At 45.8% G+C, this 25615-nt stretch overlaps 1 protein-coding gene across 1 annotated transcript in view; it reads left to right on the top strand.

The window, feature by feature from the left end:
• Abca4 (ATP binding cassette subfamily A member 4) overlaps window positions 1–25615 on the top strand; it is a 140788-nt gene that overhangs the window by 23790 nt on the left and 91383 nt on the right. Inside the window, 4 exon segments of the mRNA XM_051165778.1 lie at window positions 703–900; window positions 21019–21108; window positions 23710–23950; window positions 25380–25519. Of these exon segments, the coding sequence (XP_051021735.1) occupies window positions 703–900; window positions 21019–21108; window positions 23710–23950; window positions 25380–25519 (669 nt within the window).

The following is a 25615-nucleotide window of genomic DNA, read 5'->3' on the forward strand; positions in this document are numbered from 1 at the left end:
CTGAAGGGAAACCTGCTCTCTCACCTTCCCCACCTTGTACAGAGTGTGTACAGACCTCGGGTGGAGGGTTCCTTCCGCTGACAAGATGAGCAATGGCTTCCAAGCTTTTCTCACATCTCAGGACTCTGACACTGTTTCTTCTACCTCCTTCCAATTTCAAGTACCTTTAAATGACATTAAACCCACACGAACAATTCAAATTAATCTGTGGGTTTTTGTTGTTACTGTTCTTTAGAGACAGTGTTTCTCTGTATAGCCCTGGTTGTCCTGGGTCACTCTGTTGGCCAGGCTGGCCTCAGATTCACAGATCTGCCTGCCTCTGCCTCCCGAGTGCCTGGAATTAAAGGCGTGTACCACCACCTGGATAATCTGTGTGTTTTAATCCAACTAGTTATCAGACATAATCCATCTGCTTTTGTTTTGTTTTGTTTTATTTTATTTATTTATTTATTTATTTATTTTGAGACAGGGTTTCTCTGTGTAGCCTTGGCTGTTCTGGGCTTGCTTCGTAGACCAGTCTGGTCTCAAACTCACAAAGCTCCACCTGCCTCTGCCTCCCCCCAATGCCATCAGCTCTTTCAATCTTCTTTGCCATGGAATGTGACCTGTCAGGCCTATGGGTCAGGATGTAGCATCTGTGTTCAGGAGGATGGTACTATGTCCCTACAAGGACTTCTCCAGCATCCTTTCTCCTCCCCGCAGTTTGCTCATGGAGTCCCGGACTTGGAACTGAAGAGCATTGCCTGCAGCGAGGCCCTCTTGCAGCGCTTCATCATCTTCAGCCAGCGTTGGGGGGCACAGACTGTACGTGATGCCCTGTGTCCCATCTCCCAGGTCACTTTACAGTGGATAGAAGACACACTGTATGCCAACGTGGACTTCTTCAAACTCTTCCGTGTGGTAAGGGAAGGGTTCAGTGCTCCTTCTTGGGAGGTGACTCCTGGGCGCAGGCAGGCCATTGGAGAATTGTTGCTGAGGAAGGTGTGAGCATGATGCTCATGACAAGCTTTAAGGATGCTCCAGGATCCTAGCACCAAAGGGGGAAACAAACAAACAACAAAAGTCCTTCTAGAACAGCAGCAAGGGGAAGGAGTTAGGTACACCCCTAAGTATGTGATGTGGGAGGCGTATGAGCAGAGTGCTCCACCACCTGCAGACCAGTGAATTCTCAGCTCATGGTTACAGGTATTGGCTTTGTCCATCTGCACAAGTACACTATTTCCCAGCTGCCCGACTTTTGATACTGTGACATGGCATTGACATCTACAGGTGTATTGGAAATCCTTCATAGCTCTCCTGGAGAACCTACAGCCTGAGGCTATAGGCTGGACATACCTGTGCATAAAATAGTAGGAAAAGAGAGAGGAAAAAAAAACTGTACAAAGCATTCATAAGTTTCAGCAGAGCAAATGAGAGGTTCAAGCTCCTTCCTCTGGAAGGAGGTGCCCTTTTCTAGCTAGAACAAAAATAGAAAATGTCATAATCTCAACACTTTAGGGAGCCTGCATCGTTAGGCCAGCCTTCAGCCCAAGAGCTGGAGTCAGACTCCCAGGGCCTGTGAGTGTCTCCTGCTCTGTTGCTGGAAGGAAGTGGTAGAGCACAGAAGTGCCAAACTTGCGCAAGTGGGATGTCGATAGAGGCTGCTGAAGCATGCAAGCTCAAGTCCCCAGCCACTGGCGCGGAGCTGCCTCATCCCACAGGGAGGCTCTTATGGACGTCCCCAGAGGCTACTCTTTGAGCAGGATTCACGGAAAAGATAGACTGTTCCTAGCAGCCCAATTATTATGGATTTCTTTTTGCCTGTATTTTAATTTTTGGAACTGAGCCATGAGGAATGCCAATCACTAAGACCTTATTTGAATTACTTGTTGATCATAGAAGTCACAGTTTTCTGTTTTCATGGTTGTTTTCTCAAATCCCAGAAAATGTTCTCTCTCTCTCTCTCTCTCTCTCTCTCTCTCTCTCTCTCTCTCCCCCCCCCCCCCCCTCTCTCTCTCTCTTCTCTCCCTCTCTTGCTCTCAGCTTGTCTTTAAACTGGGGACAGGGCTGTTGCTAAGTTACTAAGAGTGCTTGGCTTCCATACACAAAGCCAGTGTTAGATTCCCAGCACACATAACATCTGTAATGTTACAAGCTGGGGGAAAGAATGCTTGACTCTAATGGTCATCTTCAGCTAGCCTAGGATACACGAGAAAGAAAGGAAAAGAATAGAAGACAGATGAAATAAAAATAAAAATAGGCATCAAAACAAAATAGTTCCTGGCAGTTTATTTTGAATTTTCCTTGCAAGTTACTCTGCAAACTTCTCAGCTCATTTGGGGTGGGCCCCCAAAGTAGGTATAGGGGATTAAGACCTGAGGAGGCCACTGTAAAAGGTCTAGGACTCAGAGATGGGCTTGATGCTTCCCATATTACAGAGTGAATTAACAGCCTGTCCTACAGTGGGTTACAAAAGCAACCCTTGGCCACCTCCAGGGCATGGTCTTCAGTTCAGTGAGTCTTGGGTATAGCCAGGTAAGACTTGCAACTGCACAAAACTACCATAACATGCACCACAGTGTGTCAGAGAAAGGCTTTTCCTTGGCTCACAGTTTTAGAGACCCTAGTCTGTGACTGATAGACATCATCATTTTTTTTTTTTTTTCCTGTAATGAAGCAGCACACTGTGGCAGAAAACATGGTAGAACAATCCACTCTTTTTTTTTTTTTGTCCAGGAAGAAAAAAAGAAAAGGGGATGAACTTGAGGCTCCCACTAGACTCTTCCATGGCTGGCTCTCAATAGCCTAAAGACCTCCACTAGGCCCTGTCCCTTATGGGTCACCACCTCCTACTCATGTCAAGTTGGAGACCATGCCTATAACAGATGGGCCTTTGTGTGACACTCAAGATCCAAACTGTAGTAACTCTCTGGGGCCACTGACCTGACTGTTTACTTATCAAACAAGAGAGACCAGAAAACCTTGCTTCTGCCTTTCACTGCGTTCAGAAATCAGAAGCTTTACCAATTGCCCTCACTGACTTAGATGGGACCCAAGGTACTCTTTCACCCATTCTGCCCAAGCATTCATGAGTTCACAGCTGCAACAGGCACCTGCTGGGGACAGGCACTGAGTTGAGGCCATGGCACCAACACTGAGCCTCCTTCTCTCACTCAGCCCCTAAACAATGCAGCAAACCTAGCTGTTCAAGGCCCTTCAGCTGAGAAAGCCCAGCACAAACAACACTCATCCCTGAGAGTAGCAGTTACTAGGTTTAGCTGTTCACAGATTCACCGGGAAAGTGTTACCAGCTATACACAGGGGCTGGGGATGCAGTTCAGTTTTTGAGCACTTGGCCTAACGCGCCTGATAGGCCCTAGGTTTGATCCCCAGCCCTGAAAAAAACAAAAATAAAAAACCAACCAAACGAAAATCTAACCATGGAGGGGTACGCTTGTAACCCCAGTACTTGGGGTGGTGGAGGCAGAAAGATTAGAAATTTAAGGTCATTCTTGGCTACATGAGATGTTTAAGGCTAACCTAGACTAAAAGAGACAATAAATAAATAAATAAATAAATAAATAAATAAATAAATAAATAAATAAATAAATAAATGTAGGCTTCTAGGCTCCCAAACCCAGAGTCCAGAGATCCTGAGTCTGTTAGTACAGGATACAGCCTCTGTACTTCAGTATATTTTCCAGAGCATTCCAGATAATTCCAAATTCCAGCCAGAGTCAAAAATTATTGACCTTGAACAAAGAAGTTTGCTTTACAGTCTCCGTCTCTGTAGACGAAACAGTGATAGAGCACCCCAAACACCTCTGAGCTTCAAGAACAGAGTGCAGCAAAGGTGCTTCCCTGGCCCTTTCTGAGATGCTAAAGTGGGGCATAGGGCAGGGCAGAGGCAAACACCCCAGTGGGAGGCATCAGGTGACCTCCAAAGACCTCTGTGCCTGCCATTTTCTTTATCCCTGCTTCTGCCTCAGTGGGGAAAGAACTGACTGAAATAGCGAAGTGTAAACACCCTGTCTAGTCGTCTGGTGCCCTTGAAATGTGCCTTCCCTGGGACAAATGAACAGGGCGGCTAAACATTAAAAGCAAATAAATTACTAATAAAGAACTTAAAAGAAATAGCAAGCATTAAATGAGATTTTGCTTTCATTGCTTCCTGTTCTCATCCTGGGAGTGGTTTTAGGAAAATGATCCCCAGGCAGGCACAGGGTGGCCAGGGCCGACCCCACAGCCCCCTGGAGGAACATGGCTAGCCTCTGTGGCCTGGCTGTTATTGCAGCTGGTTGGCGCACAGCCACTGTCATTCCGGCATTGGGGGTGTGGGGGGGGGGGGGACGGGAAAGTAGGGAGGGTAGAGGGGAGGGTGCTGGACTGTCCCTTCTACAGGGTTGTTTCTTATGCACACGTAGCCCTTGTATAAATAAAGGTTTTATTAAATGCCAAGTCAATTCTCATTAACAAAGAAAGAGGAAAGAAATCTCAGTAAGCCACTGTGACTGGCACCTGCCCCTGCTGGGTACAGAAAAAGGGTGGGGGTAGGGTGGAAGCAACCTCTAGACCTGGGAATCTGTGGAGCTGAGGGAATGTGGTGGGAGTTAGCACCAACTGGGACCAGCTGTGTTTTTCCTCAGTCCTTTGGAGGTCAGAACGGAATGTTGTCATCTTCAAATAATCCAAATGCAGTTCTCTGGGACTTTGCTCTACCTAATCCCATAGTCTCTCTGTCTGTCTGTCTGTCTGTCTGTCTCTCTCCCTCCACCCCTTCCCCACCCCCACATTTGCACGAACCTATGCACACATATGATAGTTGGATGAGGAAACACACAACATTTGATCAGGTGACTGCATTTTCTCCGGTGGTTTTGCCTCTCTTGGTTTCATCTCCAACTTCGTAGCTTGAAGGAGTTTATCTCCACCTCGGGGCTTTTTCGGGATCACAGCTGTCAACTTGGACCCCAGAAGTTCAGAGCTGGGCAGAGGGCGCCATTCCCACCAGCCAGCGTACCTGAAATGTTCGCACCTCATAAAACAAACAAAACAAAAACAAAAAACAAAAACATGTGAGCACTTTAGTACTTCAGTGAGTGAGGGGTTGCAGGTTTCCTGTCTGCGCTGGCCCAGGTTGTACATGCCTCTCTGTCCCTCCTGCATTCCCGTTTTCTAGTGCCCCCCCCCCCCCCAGTACCCTAGTCTTCCTGTTTTCTCTCCCACTCTGGTGCAGCTTAGAAATCTTGCTGAGAAGCAAATCTGTTTCTTCTACAGTGCATGTTGATTTGAGGAAACCCAGCTGAGAAACTGAGGCGGAAGCTAAGTCCTGCCAATCTGCTTGCTGCCTCCGCCTTCTCCGTGGTTGTGCATGGAGGAAAGCTGGTTTGGGGACTCAGAGCTTTCCTTTCTGTAAATGTTCCTGCTGTAGCACAGTTCAGCTTTTCCCTCCACCTCCACGAGGCTGTGGCTTTCACTTTCCCATCTCCATTGTCCTCATGACCCTGTGACTATGGGCTGTGTGAACATTGAGTTCGGAGAGGAAAAGGCCCAGTCTTGGGGGTCCTGCCTACATGGCCCTGTCCATGGCCTGCTTCACCCTTGGCTCTGCTTCCTGAATTCCTGAGTCACCGGGAATAAACAGGGGTGGACTGTGCATCACCTGTTGAGAGCTGGCCTTGCTTTCTGTTCCCTGGGGTCAATGGCTGCCAGTTATTAAATTTCAACTATGTGGTCCAGTTTCTGCATGGATTTTTGCTATGTACAATACTCTGGGGAAACCCCACATCTCCTGTTTTTTTTTGTTTTTTGTTTTGTTTTGGTTTTGCTTTTTTGAGACAGGGTTGCTTTGTGTAATAGCTCTGGCTATCCTAGAACTCTCTTTGTAGACCAGGCTGGCCTAGAACTCAGAGAGATCCACCTGCCTCTGCCTCACAAGTGCTGGGATTAAAGGTGTGTGCCACCACGCCCAGCCTTGGCCTACTCCTGTGTTTATAATAATGTCTCATTAGCGACTTTACCGCTATGGTATTCTCTTTCTCTGTCTCTGTCTCTCTGTCTCTGTCTCTGTCTCTCTCTGTCTCTGTCTGTCTGTCTGTCTGTCTGTCTGTCTGTCTCTCTGTCTCTCTCTCTCTCTCTCTCTCTCTCAGTGTGTGTGTCTCTCTGTCTCCCCCTCCCACCCTTCCTCCCTCTCCTTTTCTCTCTCCTAACTGCTGGGTCTTTGTAACTTTCTCCTACTTTGGGAAGAAAACAGGAAGGAAAAAAAAAAAAAATCAAATTCCAGTGCAAGCAGCAGTGGATGTGTAGCCAGGGGCAGGGCAGTAGGCAGGAACAAAACTCAGCCAAAACCAGGGTTTTAAAAACCATTCAACCACACTAGGAGTATTTGACTTACAGTATTCACAGTTTCCCCCTTCCTCCTGTCTGCATCTACCAAATCAGTGCTTATTGAGGTGGGGGGTCCCCTAGGCAAATACATTCCAATAACAAAGGAAATAGAAGAGCAGTCCAGGGCTAGTGGTTTTATCATTTGCCTGTCTTGATTTCCTCTAGGTTCCAGATGTATACAGGAGGCTAGGATTTGTTTTCTTGACAGACTTTATAGCCTGAGGAAGAAAGAATCCCTAAGTGGTCAATGCTAAAGTGACTCAGGACAGAAGCCAGCCCCTGGCAAGGCTGCTAGTTTAGATGACAAGGTCTGGCGTCTCTGCCTGTTCAGTCAGTACAGATCACATACTTATGATATGTGATGCCCACATGTTAGATAATAGGTTCTGTCCGGTATAAACTGACTTTTGGAAGGATTTTGGCTCCTGATACTTCAGCTTTCTGCAGAACAGCAGCGCTGAATTGTTTTTATGGATTAGGGTCATGTTTGAGACTCTGACACCAGCTCTAAGCCCTTCCCATGAGTCCCCACAGACATGAAGGGGTGAGGATTCGTAGAGCCACTGAAGCCAGACCCCCAGTTAAAAGCGATTGCAATGAAATGTCTTTCCTACATGTCACTAACACAAAAATACCTCGAGGGGGGGGGCGGTCTCATATATGAATAAGATGTTTCCTTTTGTTTTCAAGGGTTAAACTCTATCTAAAAATTTAAAGTGAGAACACGGATGGCACTTACATAAATGCATATGCGCACAGAATCTATTCTACACAAGCCAAGAACACGCAGGAGAGTGACAGCATCATGGGGCCTCTGCATGTCACAGCTCTGACAGGGCAGGCACTGAAGATGGTTGGACTGTGCATCTGCATTTGGGCACAGATGGAAATTACAGTTAAGACTCAGCTGTACAAGATAGCAAACTCACTCCCACATCCTGAAATTAGAACGCTCACAGAACCCAGCCGTGAGGTAAATCCCATGTCACAACAACCCAGTATATACTGCAGAGCTCAGGGGTAATGGACAGATGACCACGGCACAGATGTGACCTTCGCATCTGGGGTCCAGCACAGTTTCAGCTCCTACAGTTGCCATGACAATTCAGCATCTAGGCAGCATCACTCTGCCTAATTCCTAGGACCTGCCGGGTGTTTATTCCTCCTGGGTAGGCATCTCATGCAGAAAGCCATGCTGGTTGCCAGTGTTGCTGGTAACCTTGGCTCTTTTCTTTTCTTTCTTTCTTTCTTTTTGTTCGTTTTGTTTTTTAAGACAGGGTTTCTCTGTGTTTAACAGCCCTTGCTGTCCTGGACTCACTTTGTAGACCAGGCTGGCCTCGAACTCAGAGCCACCATGCCCTGGCTTGACCTTGGCTCTTTTCATAAAACTCCTCAGCATTGGCTCTTGAGTGTGGGACCAGTGGTCAGGACCAAGCATCCTCTAGTGGCCCAGAAACTGCTTTCTGGCTACTTTCTAACAACTTACTGTTGCTTGTAGAGGACCATTTCTTCCTCATTTGTGAAAGAGACAGTAAGACGCATTCTACACATGTCGTGGGATTGCAGTGAAATTTGCATTAGGGAGAAGGTGGGAAATATTCTTTGAAACCAAAGACAGTTTGCTTATAGCAAAGTGAAAGCCTGGGCTGGGGGAGCTGGTTCCCTCATTTTCTTTGTCTGCCACTCAATTAGACATCACTTTCAAACCTGGGTGCCTCCTTCTACAAACTAACTTTACCTTCACTGTTTGGGATTAAAGGCGTGCACCACCACACCCAGACCTATGCTTTTTCTTTGCCTGATACTTGTTCTATCCCAGGCTGGCCTTGAACTCAAATCTGTTTGCCTCCGTCTCCTGGACTAAAGGCGTGTTTGTATTCCAGCTGGATCACACAGACCTAGAAGATCTTTGGATCTGATCTCTTGCCAGAACAGCCATGTTCTAATTAAAATTCTTCTACACACCCTGAAGTTGTCCTCTGCCCACCCCTCCCCCCACACACACACACAAGTGGTGGTGGCGTGTTGTGGGGAGAAGGCACTTTGCAGTCGCCCCTCTGCTCCTTCCTCAGACCCCTGGGACTAGAGGAAGTTGGCTCACACTGAATGACCTTTCACTGCCCCCTGGATTCCAAGCTCAGTTTTGCTTTCATCAGAAACAGGCACTGGGACAGAAGTCAGGAGGGAACGAGGGCCTAGTTTCTGTTGTACTAAAGAAAGCCCCATAACTTGTCTGTTCACATACCCCAGAGCCCACCCTCGGCTTTAGGCGTTCAGACTCTGTTCCTCCCAGTGTCAGGAGACAGCATGTCTGGATGACCTCTACTAGTAGAGACAGTTTGGCGTGTCCCCCACCCCTCCTATGATTGAGTCCAAATTCTCCTCTCAATGACGCATGTCCTAGCCCGCCCCCCCCCCCCCCCCCCCCCCCCCTCGCTCCTGGTTGCCCCTTCACCACCAAAGCAGCTTCCTCTCTTTTTATCCAATGCTTAACAACTGTCAGGCTGCAACAAACATGCTTTAAACCCACAGTCTTCCAGTTGCCCGGCAACAACTTCCCTCCCGGATAAATCTGGGCTTCCGGGAGCAGCTGCTGGGAAAGGAGGCCTAGCAGCCCAGGGCTGTCTGTCTGTCACTCCACTTGCCCTTAACTTCTGGTCTAGATGCTTTCACGACTAGCCGCTCGCCCCTGACTCCACAGTCTCTCACTGGCTCCCAGAGACCATAACGAATATGGCTTCCAGATTGGCTCCTTTGAGTTAGAAAAAAATGATTTATCAACTATAGGCCACTCCTTCCATGTGACGATGGAGTGACAGCTACTGAATCAGTAAACACTCCATTAAGATGTTAGGGAGCTGATGTGCTTTATTCCACGCTGGTATACGGATTGCATAGTCCAAGGGAAAGGAATATATTTTGTCCTTCAAGAATTTTTTTTTTTGGGGGGGGGGAGGTGATTCAAGACAGGGTTTCTCTGTGTAGCCTTGGCTGTCCTGGACTCTCTTTGTAGACCAGGCTGGCCTCAAACCCACAGCGATCTGCCTGCCTCTACCTCCCCAGTGCTGGGATTACAAGTGTGCACTACCACCCAGCCTCCTCCAAGAATCTTAACAGATATCTTTAGGATCTGCTATGTGAGGACCAACCACGGTTAATGAAGAGATACACTGCCACAATCTTTTTGTATAACCATTCTTCCTTAAGAAGGCTAATTAGACCTAACCTCAGGCTACTCACAGTACCAAATCCAATTATGACACAAAGTTATTTGTCATTGGAAATATCAAGAGAAGTTGCTAATATGGGAATCTGGGCTGTACATAATAGTATTATTTGCCATTTTGGTCCCTGACCAAAGTTGCCGCCTCTTTCAGTTCTTTTGGCAGGAACAGGACTTAGGAATTGGAATCGATGATGGGGAGGGAATTCCAGGAAGATGAGAGCTCAGCGGAAGTTATCTTATAATTTAAAGCAACATCAGTTAAAAAGCTAGTGAGCAGCAACAGGGCATGGTGGCATATGCCTTTAATCCCAGCAGCCCTCAGGGAGGCAGAGGCAAGCAGATCACTGTGAGTTCGAGGCCAGCCTGGTCTACAAAGGGAGTTCAGCACAGCCAAGGCTACACAGAGAAAAAAAAAAAAAAAAAAACAGAAACGAACAAACAAAAAGCTGGCTGGCGAGCAGATACAGAGGGGAGCTCTGGGAGCCAGGCACCGTTCTGAGAAGGAAATGGCTTCTCCAAACAAAACACAAGTGCCTCATGCCTTGTCACCCCCATGAAAAAGAACTAGGAAGGGAAACGCTGCCAGGACAGCAAGCGGTGCTCAACCTTCCTAGCGCTGCGACTCTTTTAGTGCAGTTCCTCACGTTGTGGTGACCCCAAACTATAAAGCTATTTGATTGCTACTTTGTAACTGTAATTTTGCTACTGTTATGAGTTGTGACGTAAATATCTGATATGCAGAATATCTGACATGTGCCCCCCCCCCCCGCCGCCCCCATGAAAGGGTCATTCCATGGTGGAGTACCGCTGCATCGGAGTTTAGCAAATGTCCGATTGATAGCTATTACCCAGTTATTAGCAAGATCAAAACCAGAAAGTGTTGACCAGACACAAAACTACAGCTCACACCCTGGCCCCAGGCTTCTCTCCCCCCAGATCCCTAATCTTGTTTTTATCTGGCTATCTATCCAGGCTGCCTCTTGAAGTCTGGCTTTACATTCCTCCCTCTCCACCTGGAATTCCAGACTCCCCACCCGCTTCTGTGCACAGAGACTGCCTTATAGTCATCCCAAGCCTTTATCAGCCCAGCTATCACCTTCCTAGTCCCGACTAGGGGAGTTTACTACTCCCTCCTGGCAGAGACACTGCTCCTGAAACCTGAAATCTCAGGAGATTCTGTTTCTTTTCTCAAGATCATAGTTTATGGTTTTTTAATTCAACACATATTCATGGGTTACCTTTGCTTACCTGCGCTGAAGATGGGAAAACAAAGCCCGTTTCATGCTTAAGGCGTTCATAATCTAGTTCAGTGGTTCTCGACCTTCCTGATGCTGCAACTCTTTAACAGAGCTCCTGATGTTGTGGTGACCCGCACCCATACAATTCTTTTGTTGCTACTTCATAACAGTAATTTTGCTATTGTTATGAATCATAATGTAAACATCTGATATGCAACCCCCCACCAAAGGGGTCGTGATCCACAGGTTGAGAACCCCTGATAGGTACATTAAAAATAATGGGCTGAGTGCTTATGGCACACACCTTTAACCCCGGCGCCAGGGAGGCAGAGGCAGATGAATCTCTGAGTTCGAGGCCAGCTTGGCTACACAGAGAAATTCTGTCTCAAAAAATTAGACAGCTGTGTGTGATGTCACATGCCTTTAATTCCAGCACTCAGAAGACAGAAGCAAAGGATTCGGGTCTGCTTATGAGTTCCACAACAGCCAGAGTTATGTAGAGAGACCCTGTCTCAAGAAAAACAAATAAATGATAATAATAATAAGTAATATTCCCCTTCTAATCTCTCTCATAGTCTTTTAGTTTTGTTTTTTTTTTTTTTTTTTTGTTTTTTTTTTTTTTTTTTATTGGACTAAATATTTTTTTTTTTTATTCTTTTTTTTTTTTTTATTAATTTATTCTTGTTACATCTCAATGTTTATCCCATCCCTTGTATCCTCCCATTCCTCCCCCCCCATTTTCCCATTATTCCCCTCCCCTATGACTGTTCCTGAGGGGGATTACGTCCCCCTATATATTCTCATAGGGTATCAAGTCTCTCTTGGCTACTTGCTGTCCTTCCTCTGAGTGCCACCAGGTCTCCCCCTCCAGGGGACATGGTCAAATGTGAGGCACCAGAGTATGTGAGAAAGTCGTATCACACTCTCCACTCAACTGTGGAGAATATTCTGACCATTGGCTAGATCTGGGAAGGGTTTAAAGTTTACCTCCTGTATTGTCCTTGGCTGGTGCCTTAGTTTGAGCGGGACCCCTGGGCCCAAATCTGCCTATCATATTGTTCTACTTGTAGATTTCTAGGACCCTCTGGATCCTTTTATTTGCTGTTCTCCTATGCGTCTCTCATTTAGAGTCCCAATAGGATGCCTTCCCCTCTGTCCCAGTTTCCTGGTAAGTGAAGGCTTCGTGGGACATGCCCCTTGGGCTAGTATGCAGATATAAGTGAGTATATACCATTTGATTCTTTTTGCTTCTGGGTTAACTCACTCATTATGATCATTTCTAGCTCAATCCATTTATCCACAAATTTCGGGAATTCCTTGTTTTTAATAGCTGAGTAGTATTCCATAGTGTATATGTACCACAGTTTCTTTATCCACTCTTCTACTGAGGGACACTTAGGCTGTTTCCATGTTCTGGCTATTATGAATAAGGCTGCTATGAACATGGTTGAGCAAATTTTCTTGTTGTGTGCTGGAGCATCTTCTGGGTATATTCCAAGGAGTGGGATAGCTGGGTCTTGAGGAAGCCCTATTCCCATTTTCTGAGATAGCACCAGATAGATTTCCAAAGTGGCTGTACTAGTTTGCATTCCCACCAGCAATGAAGGAGTGTTCCTCTCTCCCCACATCCTCGCCAGCATGTGGTGTCGCTTGAATTTTGATCTTAGCCATTCTGATGGGTGTAAGATGGAATCTCAGAGTTGTTTTGATTTGCATTTCCCTGATGACTAAGGAGGTTGAGCATTTCTTTAAGTGTTTTCTCAGCCATTTGATACTCCTCTGTTGAGAATTCTCTGTTTAGTTCCAAGCCCCATTTCTCAATTGGGTTATTCGGTTTGGTGGTATTTAATTTCTTGAGTTCTTTATATATTTTGGATATTAGACCTTTGTCAGATGTAGGGTTGGTGAAGATTTTTTCCCAGTCTGTAGGCTGTCGCTTTGTTCTCTTGACAGTGTCTCCTGCCTTACAGAAGCTTCTCAGCCTCATGAGGTCCCATTTATTAATGGTTGACATTAAGGCCTGGGCCGTTGGTGGTTCTGTTCAGGAAGTTGTCTCCTGTGCCAATATGTTCCAGGCTCTTTCCCACTTTTTCTTCTAAGTGAGTTAGTGTCTCTGGTTTTATGTTGAGGTCTTTAATCCACTTGGATTTGAGTTTTGTGCAAGGTGACAAATATGGGTCCAGTTTCATTTTTTTACACATAGACCTCCAGTTAGACCAGCACCATTTGTTGAAGATGCTATCCTTTTTCCATTGAATGGATTTGGCTTCTTTGTCAAAAATCAAGTGACCATATGTGTGTGGATTCATATCTGGGTCTTCGATTCGATTCCACTGATCAACCAGCCTGTTGCTGTGCCAGTACCATGCTGTTTTAAGTACTATTGCTTTATAGTACAGTTTGAGATCAGGTATGGAGATTCCTCCGGAGCATCTTTTATTGTACAAGATTGTTTTAGCTATTCTGGGTTTTTGTTTTTCCATATGAAGTTCAGAATTGAACTTCAATGTCTTTAAAAAATTGTGTAGTTATTTTGATAGGGATTGCATTGAATCTGTAGATTGCTTTTGGTAGGATGGCCATTTTTACTATGTTAATTCTCCCGATCCATGAGCAAGGAAGATCACGCCATCTTCTCAGGTCATCTTCAATCTCTTTCTTCAGAGTTTTGAAATTTTTTTCATACAAGTCCTTCACTTGCTTAGTTAGGGTAACTCCTAGATATTTTATATTGCTTGTGGCTAATGTGAAGGGTGTGGTTTTCCTAATTTCTTCCTCTGCAAGCTTGTCATTTGTGTATAGGAAGGCTACAGACTTTTTTGAGTTAATTTTGTATCCAGCCAATTTGCTGAAGGTGTTTATCAGCTTTAGGAGTTCTCTGGTGGAGTTTTGAGGGTCACTTATGTACACTATATCATATCATCTGCAAAGAGGGATAATTTGACTTCCCCTTTCCCATTTGGATCCCTTGATCTCCTTTTGTTGTCTTATTGCTCTGGCTAGAACTTCGAGTACTATATTGAAAGAGATATGGAGAGAGTGGGGCAGCCTTGCCTTGTTCCCGATTTTAGAGGAATTTCCTTGAGTATCTCACCATTTACTTTGATTTTGGCTATTGGCTTGCTGTATATAGCCTTTATTATGTTGAGGAAAGTGCCTTGTATCCCCGATCTCTCTAAAACTTTAAACATGAATGGGTGTTGAATTTTATCAAATGCTTTCTCTGCATCCAAGGAGATAATCATGTGGTTTTTTATTTTCAGTTTGTTTATATGATGGATTACATTGATGGATTTCCGTATATAAACCATCCCTGCATGCCTGGAATGAAGCCTACTTGGTCATGATGAATGATATCTTTGATGTGCTCCTGTATTCGTTTTGCAAGTATTTTATTTAGTATTTTTGCATCTATGTTCATAAGAGAAATTGGTCTGAAATTCTCTTTCTTTGTTGAGTCTTTGTGAGGTTTAGGTATCAATGAGACTATGGCCTCATAGAATGAATTTGGTAATTTTCCATCCATTTCTATCTTTTGGAGTAGCTTGAAGAGTATCGGTATTAGCTCGCCCTTAAGGTCTGGTAGAATTCTGCACTGAACCATCTGGCCCTGGGCTTTTTTTGGTTGGGAGACCATCGATGATTGCTTCTATTTCTGTCGGGGAATGGGACTATTTAACTTGTTTATCTGTTCTTCACTCAACTTTGGCAAGTGAACTTGATCAAGAAAATCGTCCATTTCCCTTAGATTTTCAAATTTTGTGGCGTATATGCCTTCAAAGTAGGATCTTATGATTCTTTGAATTTCTTCAGTGTCTGTTGTTATGTCTCCCTTTTCATTTCTGATTTTGTTGATTTCAATACTGTCTCTCTGCCTTTTAGTTAGTTTGGCTAATGGTCTGTCTATCTTGTTGATTTTCTCAAAGAACCAGCTTTTGGTTTTGTTGATTCTTTGGACTGTTTTCTTAGTTTCTAATTTGTTAATTTCAGCCCTGAGTTTGATAATTTCCAGGCGTCTACTCCTCTTGGGTGTTTCTGCTTCTTTTTTTTTCTAGGGCTTCCAGTTGTGTTGTTAAGATGCTTATGTGCGATGTTTCCAATTTCTTTTTAAAGGCACTTAGTGCTATGAATTTTCCTCTTAGCACTGCTTTCAATGTATCCCACAAATTTGGGTATGTTTGTTTCTTCTTCATTTTCATTCATTGAATTTCAGAAACTCCTTGATTTCTTTCTTTATTTCTTCCCTGACCCAGGTGTCATTTAGCAGAGAGTTGTTTAGTTTCCACAAACGTGTAGGCTTTTTGTTTTCTGTTGTTGTTGAATTGCAGCCTAAGAGCATGGTGATCTGATAGGATACAAGGTATTATTTCATCCGCTTGTATCTGTTGAGGCTTGCTTTGTGACCTACGATGTGATCAATTTTGGAGAAGGTTCCATGGGGTGCAGAGAAGAAGGTGTATTCTTTCTTGTTTGGGTGAAAGGTTCTATAGATATCTGTTAGATCCATTTGACCCATGGCATTGGTTAATGATGTTATTTCTCGGCTTAGTTTCTGTTTCAATGACTTATCCTTCAGTGAGAGTGGGGTGTTGAAGTCTCCCACTATTATTGTGTGGGGATCGATGTGTGGTTTAAGCTTTTTAGGAGATCTTTTACATATGTGGGTGCCCTTGTATTGGGAGCATAGATGTTCAGAATTGTGATGTCATCTTGGTTGACTTTACCTTTGATGAGTAGAAGTGTCCTTCCTCATCCCTTTGATTAATTTGGTTGAAAGTCTATTTTGTTCGATACTAAAATGGCTACACCTGCTTGCTTCTTGTGACCATTTGCTTGGAATATTTTTTTCCAACCTTTTACCCTGAGGTAATGCCTTTCATTATGGGTGAGATGTGTTTCTTGGATGCAGAAGAATGTTGGGTCTGTTTATGTACCCATTCGGTTAGTCTGTGTCTTTTATTGGAGAATTGAGGCCATTTATGTTGAGAGATATTAATGACCAGTGACTGTTAAGAGTCTTAATTTTGATGTTGTTTCCAGTCGAGCGTTTGTGTAGTTGTGTTTTTGCCATGGGATAGTTATCTATTTCCTGGGGTAGTTTTGGTTGTAGCTTGACCCTTTGGGATGGAGTTTTCCTTCTAGTACCTTCTGTAAAGCCGGGTTTGTGGATAGGTACTGTTTGCATTTGTTTTTGTCATGGAATATTTTGTTTTCTCCATCAATGGTTATTGATAATTTTGTGTGGTAAAGTAGTCTGGCCTGGCATCTGTGTTCTCTTAGGGTTTGCAGGATCTCTGTCCAGGACCTTCTGGGCTTTTATGGTCTCTGCTGAGAAGTCAGGTGTAATTCTGATAGGTTTACCATTAAATGTTATTTGGCCCTTTTCCCTTGCAGCTTTTAATATTTTTTCTTTGTTCTGCATGTTTTGTGTTTTGATTATTATGTGGCGGGCAGTTTTTCTTTTCTGGTCAATTCTATTGGTGTTCTGTAGGCCTCTTGTATGTTATAGGCATCTCTTTCTTTAGATTGGGGAAATTTTCTTCTATGATTTTGTTGAGAATAGTTTTCTGGGCCCTGGAGTCTGATGTCTTCTCTTTCTTCAATGCCTATTATCCGCAAATTTCTTCTTTTCATGGTGTCCTTAATTTCTTGGATGTTTTGTGTCAGGAGTTTTCCAGATTTGGCATTTTCTTTAATGGTTGATTCAATATCTTGATTGTATCTTCTAGCCCTAGATTCGTTCTTCCATCTCTTGGATTCTGTTAGAAAGCTCACCTCTGTGTTGCTCGCCTTCTTCTCTGAGGTCTCACGTTCCGTTTTTCTTCTGTCTGTGTGTTTATCATTGAATCCATTTTCATTTTCAGATCTTGAACTGATTTTTTTGATTTCTTTTCATCTGATTTTTTGTATATCCTGAGTTTTCTTCCATGCCTCTTTTATAGGTCTTCAGAGCTTGAACCGTTTTACTTATTTCTTTCATCTGGTTGTTTGCATTTTCCTGCAATTTTTCCAGTTCCACTCTATGTGCTTCTTTATGTCTCTCACCTGTTTGTCTGCGTCTTCCTGCATTTGATTACGAATTTTATTTGTTTCCTCCATTATCATCCTCATTACTAAGGATTTGAGGTCATTTTCTTGTATTTCCGTTGTATTTGAGTTCTCTGGGTGGTTTCTTGGGATAGCTGGAAACTGGAGACGCCATGTTGTTTTGGGGTTTTTTGCGTATGGCTTTTTCGTTGTCCTTTAGACATCTTGCCGTCTTTGTTTTTGTTGGGTAGCTTCCAGAGTTGAATGGAGGGTGTCTGATGATAGATTCACTGTTTTCTTACGATTTCCCTAGGCTGCGAGCTCAAAGCTTCACTGGTGTGGATGTTAGGAGGTTAGCCCTGTTGTTCTGGTTTCTCACAGCCAGTGATCCTCAGTCCCCCCTGCTGTGGATCCTGCAATTGTTCTGGGTCTCTGAATGAGCGTTGGGTCAGGCCAAGGTATCCACAGCCTTCTGTGTTTCCCTGCCAAGTCCAGCCAGGAGCACTGGGACCGAACCACGGGCAGAACTCAGCTAGATTCTCAGGGCCAGAACCGTCTGCCAAGCTCAGCTAGGGATTTTGGCCCAAAATGCACACAGGGCCCAGCCAGAATTTTTGGCTGGGACTACGCACCAAGCTCCACTAGGGCCCTTTTGGCCCAAAGTGCGTGCTGTGGGTCAGTTATTGACTCAGGGCCCGAACTGACCACCAATCTCACGCCAGGAATTCTGGATTCAAACTGTACACTGTGTCCACCAGAGTCTTAGAGCTGGTGGAACCGAGAGCTCTGTCCAGCCTGTGCCACAGCAGGAGAACTGCGGCTGCTCTGAGTTAGCACCAGTGGTGGAACAAGTGCTGCCGCCCGGACTGTGTCACCGCAGGGGAGCTGCCGCTGAGCTGAGGTGGTGCCTAGATGGAACCGAGCACGTCACCAAGCCTGCGCCACAGCAGGAGAACTGGCGGCTGCTCTGAGTTAGCGCCAGTGGTGGGACAAGTGCTCCGCCCAGACTGTGTCCCCGCAGGGGAGCTGCCGCTGAGCTGAGGTGGTGCCTAGGATGGAACCGAGCACGTCACCAAGCCTGCGCCACAGCAGAGAACTGTGTGCTCTGAGTTAGCGCCAGTGGTGGAACAGTGCTCCCGCCCAGACTGTGTCCCCGCAGGGGAGCTGCCGCTGAGCTGAGGTGGTGCCTAGGATGGAACCGAGCACGGTCACCAAGCCTGCGCCACAGCAGGAGAACTGCGGCTGCTCTGAGTTAGCGCCTGTGGTGAAACCAAGTGCTCCGCCCGGACTGTGTCCCCGCAGGGAGCTGCCGCTGAGCTGAGGTGGTGCCTAGGATGGAACCGAGCACGTCACCAAGCCTGCGCCACAGCAGAACTGCGGCTGCTCTGATTAGCGCCTGTGGTGAAACCAAGTGCTCCGCCCAGACTGTGTCACCGCAGGGGAGCTGCCGCTGAGCTGAGTAGTGCCTAGTGTGGAGCAGCGTGCTCAACTAAGCCTGCGCCACAGCAGGGGAGCTATGAGCCACGCTGAGTTAGTGCCTCAGGCAGAAGTGTTTGCTGGGCCGGGCCAATACCCGGGACTCTGGGCCGAACTGTCCGCCGAGTCCAATCTGGGTCCAAAGGCTCCACGCGACCCAAATCCTGGCCCCGAGTCCCCTCTCCCGCAGCAATTCCCACCAGCCACCACACCAATCGCCTCGCACCGGAAGGCTATGAGCTGCAAAACCTCAGCCGCCGCTGCTGGTGCCGCTGGTGCTGCCGCCTCTACCGCTGCCGCTCCGATCAGAGAAAAACCACGCTCCTACCCCCGTGTGCAGGGCACGCAGGTCCTCCGCACCCTGGTCCCTCCGAACTGTGGAGCACTCCCGCTGCCGTGATGTTCGGACCTCGGTGTTCCTGGCTCAGAAACTGTGCAATTCCCTGAATTGTTCACTGGAGCCCTCCAAACGCGGTCCACACTGCTCGCCGCCATCTTGGATCCTCTTTTTTTTTTTTTCAAGACAGGGTTTCTCTGTGTAGCCTTGGCTGTCCTGGACTCCCTTTTTGAAAAACCAGGCTAGCCTTGAACTCACAGAGACCCACCAGTCTCTGCCTCCCTGAGTGCTGGGATTACAGGCATGTGCCACCACGCCCAGCCCCATCTCTCAGAGTCTTTAGGAGAGAAGATGAACAAGATTAGTGGGAGCGTTCACTGATATGTGATTTGACCCATTTACATCCTTCCTCCCTACTGAACTCAACCTCATCAGTCTATGGCAAAAACAGAGATTAAAGTGACTTGCCCAGCATCCATTACCATTAAAGCTATTTACAAACAATTTGAGAAGTCCCAGCAAGCTGGGTGCCTCATCCTAGTAGTCAGAACAGAGGGCATAGAGTGTAAGAGCAGGCATACCATGGGAAAAAAGGAAGGAAAGGATACAGGGCAGAGATGGGAGCTCAGGTAGCATGTGTGTAACTCCCTGCGTCTAAGCTCTTGATGCAAACTAGAATAATCCAAGCATCATTCAGGAGAACCACCCTGCAGAGTGAAAGGGCTGAGGCTCGTGGCTTGTAAGCTGCAAAAACCCCAGTGAGGGTGAAATTCAAGCTTTGTCCAGGCCTCTCAGCCACTCCAGGTGCTCCCTTGAATTTGAAAGCCATTGCCTTAACACTGAGAACTCACTCCTGAAAGACTCCTTAGGGTGGGCTGTCAGTGTATCAATTCGCATCTGAAGCTATGGCCAGTAAAGCCAAGCAGGACTTGGAACTTGGTGTTCAAGGAGTTCACATCTGGCTGGAGAACAGCAAACCTGTGGACTGTGGTATTCCTGAGCAAGATGGAAAATACTCAAACTGCCCTGAGTTGTCCCATAAGCAAGCCCTACCCAATTACTGCTCTCAGCTGCAGAACTGACCAGGGAATTACTCGCTGGAATTGGTGGAATCTTCCATGACAGAGCATTGGTGAGCAGAGGAAGGGTGACAACCTGCCCAGAAACAACACAGAGGAGACACACATGAGCAAGGAAGGAGGCCTGGCAAGCCCTGAAGAGCCTGGAGGTGAACAAATGGGTGCCCTCCACATCGCCTGTCTTCACACTCCGCCAGCTGCACTCTGTTTTCCCTCCTCTGGGGGCCTTGTTTGGTGTCACTAAAACAGCAATCAGAATCACGTTGGTGTACTTACTGTCACCACGAGACTATCTGTAATTGACTAGCTCAGCAGGGAAATTTGGAATAGGAGTCTTTGATTTTTCTGGATTGGGTGGAAGCATTTTGTTTCTGAAAGCAAGCTTGCAGAAGGACAGATATAGAGGAAAGAATAGCTTGCAAGTTTGTACAAAATCAAATCGGGCTTGTGTGTGTGTGTGTGTGTGTAGCATATTTTGTGTATATTTGTATTTGTCTATGTATAGATTTGTGTGCACATACGTGCAGAGCTGGAGGTTGACATCAGGTGTCTTTCTTAGTTGCTCTTCATCTTGTTTTTTGAGACAGGCCTCTCTTTCCTCTCTTCTTCTTTCTTTCTTTCTTCTTTCTTTCTCCCTTTTTCCCCCTGAGACAGGGTTTCTCTGTGTAGCCTTGGCTGTCCTAGACTCGCTTTGTAGACCAGGCTGGTCTTGAACTCACAGTAATCCACCTGCCTCTGTCTTCCAAGTACTGGGATTAAAGGCGTGTGCCAGCACTGCCTGGCTTCCGCCCCCCCCCCCAAGACAGGTTTCTCTGTGTAATAGCTCTAGCTGTCCTGGAACTTTTTCTGTAGGTCAGGCTGCCTTGAACTCACAGAGATCTGCCTGCCTCTGCCTCTGCCTCTCACCTGCTGAGATTAAAGGCTCTTCTCTTTTCTTCTTCTTCTTCTCCTTCTCCTCCTCCTCTTCCTTCTTCTTCCTCTCTCTCTCTCTCTCTCTCTCTCTCTCTCTCTCTCTCTCTCTCTCCCTCTCTCTCTCTGGCCTAGAGCTCATTGGATCTGTCTAGACTGACTGGACAGCAAGTCCTGAGGATCCCCCCATCTCTACCTCCCCAGCACCAGGATTACACACTTGTGCCATCCAGCCAGGATTGAGGGTGCTGGGGATCAAATCCATGTTCTCATGCCTGTGTGGCAAGCACTTCACTGACTAAACCATCTCCCCAGCCCTGTAACTACATTAAAAAGAATTCTTTTTCCTGTTGCTTCTAGCTCCCCACTCTCCTAGACAGCAGTTCTCAAGGAATCAACTTGAGATTTTGGGGAGAAATATTATCTGATATGTCAGCAAGAATGCAAAAGGTAAGAAGCCCATGTCATTAACTATAGCTTTATTATGCCTTCACACCATTTTAATCACACTCATTGTATCAAGTAATTATTTAATTGTACCCCTATCCTGTCAAGGAGAAATTCACTTGCTCTTCCTGTCTGGTAATTTAAAGGCATCTGCTCATATCCTAAACCATCTGTGCTCTTAGGTAGGAGGTAAAAAGAAAATACTGTCCTTGTGGTACTATATCAAGACATAAGTACCAGGAGAACTGACAGCTTGTCTGCAGTAGCATGCTTCAGCATGGACTTGCAACTGAGTCTGAGGCTTTCTGGGACCAACTGGTACGGTAACCAATGTGCCATCCATACCAATAACAAATGCTTGTGGGTGCTTGTGGCTACACTTCTTGGTGCTTTACTTCCAAGGGTTCACGTCATCCTGCCAGAGTGACCGTTTTGTGTTGTTTTATGAAATATGTATGTAAACAACTTAATTACCATGTGAGTCCATAAGAGTTCTCCAATATGGAAATCAGTCCCTCCACTTAACAGTTGATTGCTGCTGGAAAGAATAGACAGATACAGCCTTTCTGAATATGCAGTCGACAAGGAAGAGAAGCAGGCAGCAGCTCCTCCTGAGTGGTGGATGCCATGCAAGGGGGAAGTCGAACAACAAATGAGGTCCTCCCTGCACTTTTCCCCTTTGATTTTCCCAGCTGCCTTAGGCTCAGCCAACTGGGAAAATAGCATACTTGGAAGCTGTATTTATAAAATTAAGCTCAATCAGGGCAAAGCGGGAGCCCTGCTTGGCAGAGAGAGTGAGAGAAGGGCCTGGTGTACTTAACCGCTGGCCACCTGCTGTAATGGGAATCTAGCATTGCTCTCTTTACAGAACTTTCAAACCTCAGAGCTGTAGAATTTACAGAGAATGTAAATAGCTTCCCAATGCATATTAATACTATTCATTCTTGGAGGTTGCAGATTTAGATAGAAGACTCTTTGCCTGTTTAGATACCAGGTTTAAGCATTTGTGAACCAAGTTAAGGCAGAATGACCAGTTTATATGAATTGATATCAGACCATTTGACCCCAGCGCAGCCCTTCATTTCTGAGTACTTTGATGAAATAAGCAACATAATAATGATAATAGCCCCTTCTGGTCATAAGACCCACTATTGCTGAAGCAATCTGAGATTCCGACCTTCTTACTGAGGCGTAGACTGTGATTATAAACGTGACTCACTGTGCAGATTCCACACAGCGCTCATCAGTTTCGGAAAGCAAGTGTTGGCATGTGCACAAAGAGAAAGACCACAGGTAAACAGCGCTGATGCAAGGAGGGAGATGTGCTCCGTCACACCTGGTTGAATCCTAATGGTTTTTTTTTTTTTTCCTAAGTAGTTTAGAATGTGCATAGTAAGGTGTGGTTGGGAAATAAACACAGCATTGTTTTTATTTTATATTCTCCCTAAAATAAAGCCAAGTGGCCTTATGGGAACCAAGTTCCTGGTGCCACCTGCCCATGTATCCCAGCCTAGTTCTTAGCATCACAGATCTACCTTTCAAGGAGGAAGCCACAGGCACCATGACGTTATTGAAAGGAGAAGAACACCAACATCCTCTTAGTTGACACAGAATTTGAAAACTGTTCTTTGCTTGAATCTTAAGACACGCACGCGCGCGCGCGCACGCACACACACACACACACACACACACACACACACACACACACACACACACACGGCATGGTGGGAGGGAAGGAGAGAGAACAAGCCACGCATTCCAGCTGAGTGGATGAGCTCACATGTGATAAAACTGTTAATAAGAAGATATTTTGAGGAGCTGGCTTAGTGGGTAAGAGCACTTGCTGTTCTTAAACAGGACCAGAGATCAGCACCTAGCACCCACATAAGAGCGTCCGGTTACCTGTAATCCCAGCTCCAGGAGAGCTGAGGCCCCTTTCTTTCCAGCCTCCTCAGTCATCTGCATGCACATGAACACAAACAGGCACAGACATAGACGCACACATACACATAAGTAAAGATAAATCTTAAAGATTGTCTTCCAAAATAGAACACCAAATTCTAAAGTTTTTAATAGTAGAAATTTGCTGTGGTTTTGCACTTCCAGAACAAAGACATTTCTCCGCCATCTTATTTCACAGTATCTCCACCTTGATGGGATAACAACTAGCTTATGGGGATGTAGTCTCTGCATTTTTCCAAGGACACAATGCCAAGGAGCCCAGTCAAAGGAAAGCAGACAATGTTACATGTTTTGTGTTCATGCTTGTCCCCAAATACACAACAGCAGGGTGTTTTGTTTTGTTTTCTGCAACTGGATCAAGAATTGCTGAGAATATATGTTTCCCTTTAAATATGGAAATCAGCCTTAATTCTGTCTGCTGTAAGATTCAAAGTCAGGGCTGCAGAGATGGCTCAGCAGTTAAGAGCCCTGGCCACTCTTCCAGAGGACCCAGGTTCAATTTCCAGCACCGACATAGCCAATCATAGCTGTCTATAACTTCAGTTTTAGGGGAACTGATACCCTCATACAGGCAAAACACCAATGTATGTGAAATAAAATAGACAAATAAAAAGATTATTCATAGCCTTTCTTTTATCCTAGTTTATTCATCGGCCAAGTGTTCAAGACTTGCTATGGGTAACGAGACCTCTCCTGCAGAATAGTGGTCCTGAGACCTTCACACAGCTGATGGGCATCCTGTCTGACCTCGTGTGTGGGTACCCAGAGGGAGGAGGCTCTCAAGTGTTCTCCTTTAACTGGTATGAAGACAATAACTATAAAGCCTTCCTGGGGATTGAGTCCACAAGGAAAGATCCCACTTATTCTTATGACAAAAGAACAAGTAAGTTTTCTGACTCCTGTAGACAAACGGGCCTCTGGTGTTATTGGTTAAGATGCTGGGTTGAGGATATGGCAAAGCTGGGCAGATGGCTCAGTTGGTAAAGTTCTTGTTACACAAGCACAAGGACCCAAGTTCGATCCCCAGAATCCACTTAAAAAAAAAAAGCCAGGTGAGTTGACCACTTGTAATCACAGGCCTGGATAGAGGCTGAGGCAAGAAAATGCTGGGCATTTGCTGGCCAGCTGGCCTAGCCTCTTCCCCAAGTTCCAAGCTAGTGTTAAAGCAAGGTACATGGCACACCTCAGGTTGCCCTCTGACACACACACACACACACACACACACACACACACACACGCACACACACGAATACTAATATAAAAAGTGATGACTTAACACAGTGGTTCTCAACCTGTGGGTCACAACCAAAAAAAAAAAAAACACCATTGGAAAACACAAATATTTACATTACAATTCATGACAGTAGCAAAATTACAGTTATGGAGTAGCAACCAAAATAATTTTATGGTTGGGGCGGGATCACCACAACATGAGGGGGAACTGTATTAAAGGGTCGCAGCCTAGGAAGGCTGAGAACAACTGCGTTAACACTCATAAGAAATACCAGTTGAGTCTCCTTGTCCTCGTTAAGTGGCCTCGGGCAAAGAGATTTCTCCCAGAATTTCTCCTTCCCCTGGTAGAGGAGAGTGGTGCTCATAGAAGACTGGACTCGGGCCATGGAAAGTACCCAAGCCCACTTGGAAAGGGAAGAGAAGGGACCTTTCCCACTGATGCAGCTGAACTGGGGTTAAGTTCCAGAGGAAGAGAAGAGTGATAAATGAGCAGGCAACTCAGAGTCACAACAAAGCTCAGGTCAATAGGGTCCTGGCAAGCCAACAGGGCTGGCAAAGCCCCTACAGGCCGGCTGCCTCACTTTCACTATTTTGGGGTGGTGTGGTCTCTGAAATTACAAAAAGGCGGCAAGAGACACAGCAACAGGAGTTGGATCCCGAGACAGCTACGTATAACGAGGAAGAGAAGCAGCTAATAGGCACAGAATTACTCTCCACTAAAGCTGAGATTCCAATGGGGGGAGGTGTGTTTTGGGCTTTCACTCCCTTTGGTCTCTTGCAAAAATCACGGGCGGGGGGGGGGGGGGGGCTTCTCGACTTCTTCCTTTTAAGCAGAATAAACTGCAAGACCAAGCCTAGCCTTTGTCTCTCTGTGGAGGCTATTATCAAGGGGCACTGTGGCATGCTGTCACTAATGATGAGCTTGTTATTAGTGGGGGCCAGTCTAATAATCTGGATGATTTCTCAAGCCCTCTGGTGTGGAACTGAATGAGAGTAAGACACGTGACTTAACGCACTAATGACTGTGCTTAGTTATGAGCAGTGGGGAGTTTTGAAAAATGTTCCTTCCCTCTTGACAGCACCCTTTTGTAATGCATTGATCCAGAGCTTGGAGTCAAACCCTTTAACCAAAATAGCCTGGAGGGCAGCGAAGCCGTTGCTGATGGGAAAAATCCTCTTCACTCCAGATTCCCCTGCTGCTCGAAGGCTAATGAAGAACGTAAGATCTCAGCTGGTCTACAGCTCTTATGTCTTGGACCTCCCAGAAGACAGTGTGTGTGTGTGTGTGTGTGTGTGTGTGTGTGTGTGTTTGTGT

The sequence above is a fragment of the Acomys russatus genome, chromosome 23 (assembly GCF_903995435.1).
Source record: "Acomys russatus chromosome 23, mAcoRus1.1, whole genome shotgun sequence".
NCBI classification, from domain to species: domain Eukaryota; kingdom Metazoa; phylum Chordata; class Mammalia; order Rodentia; family Muridae; genus Acomys; species Acomys russatus.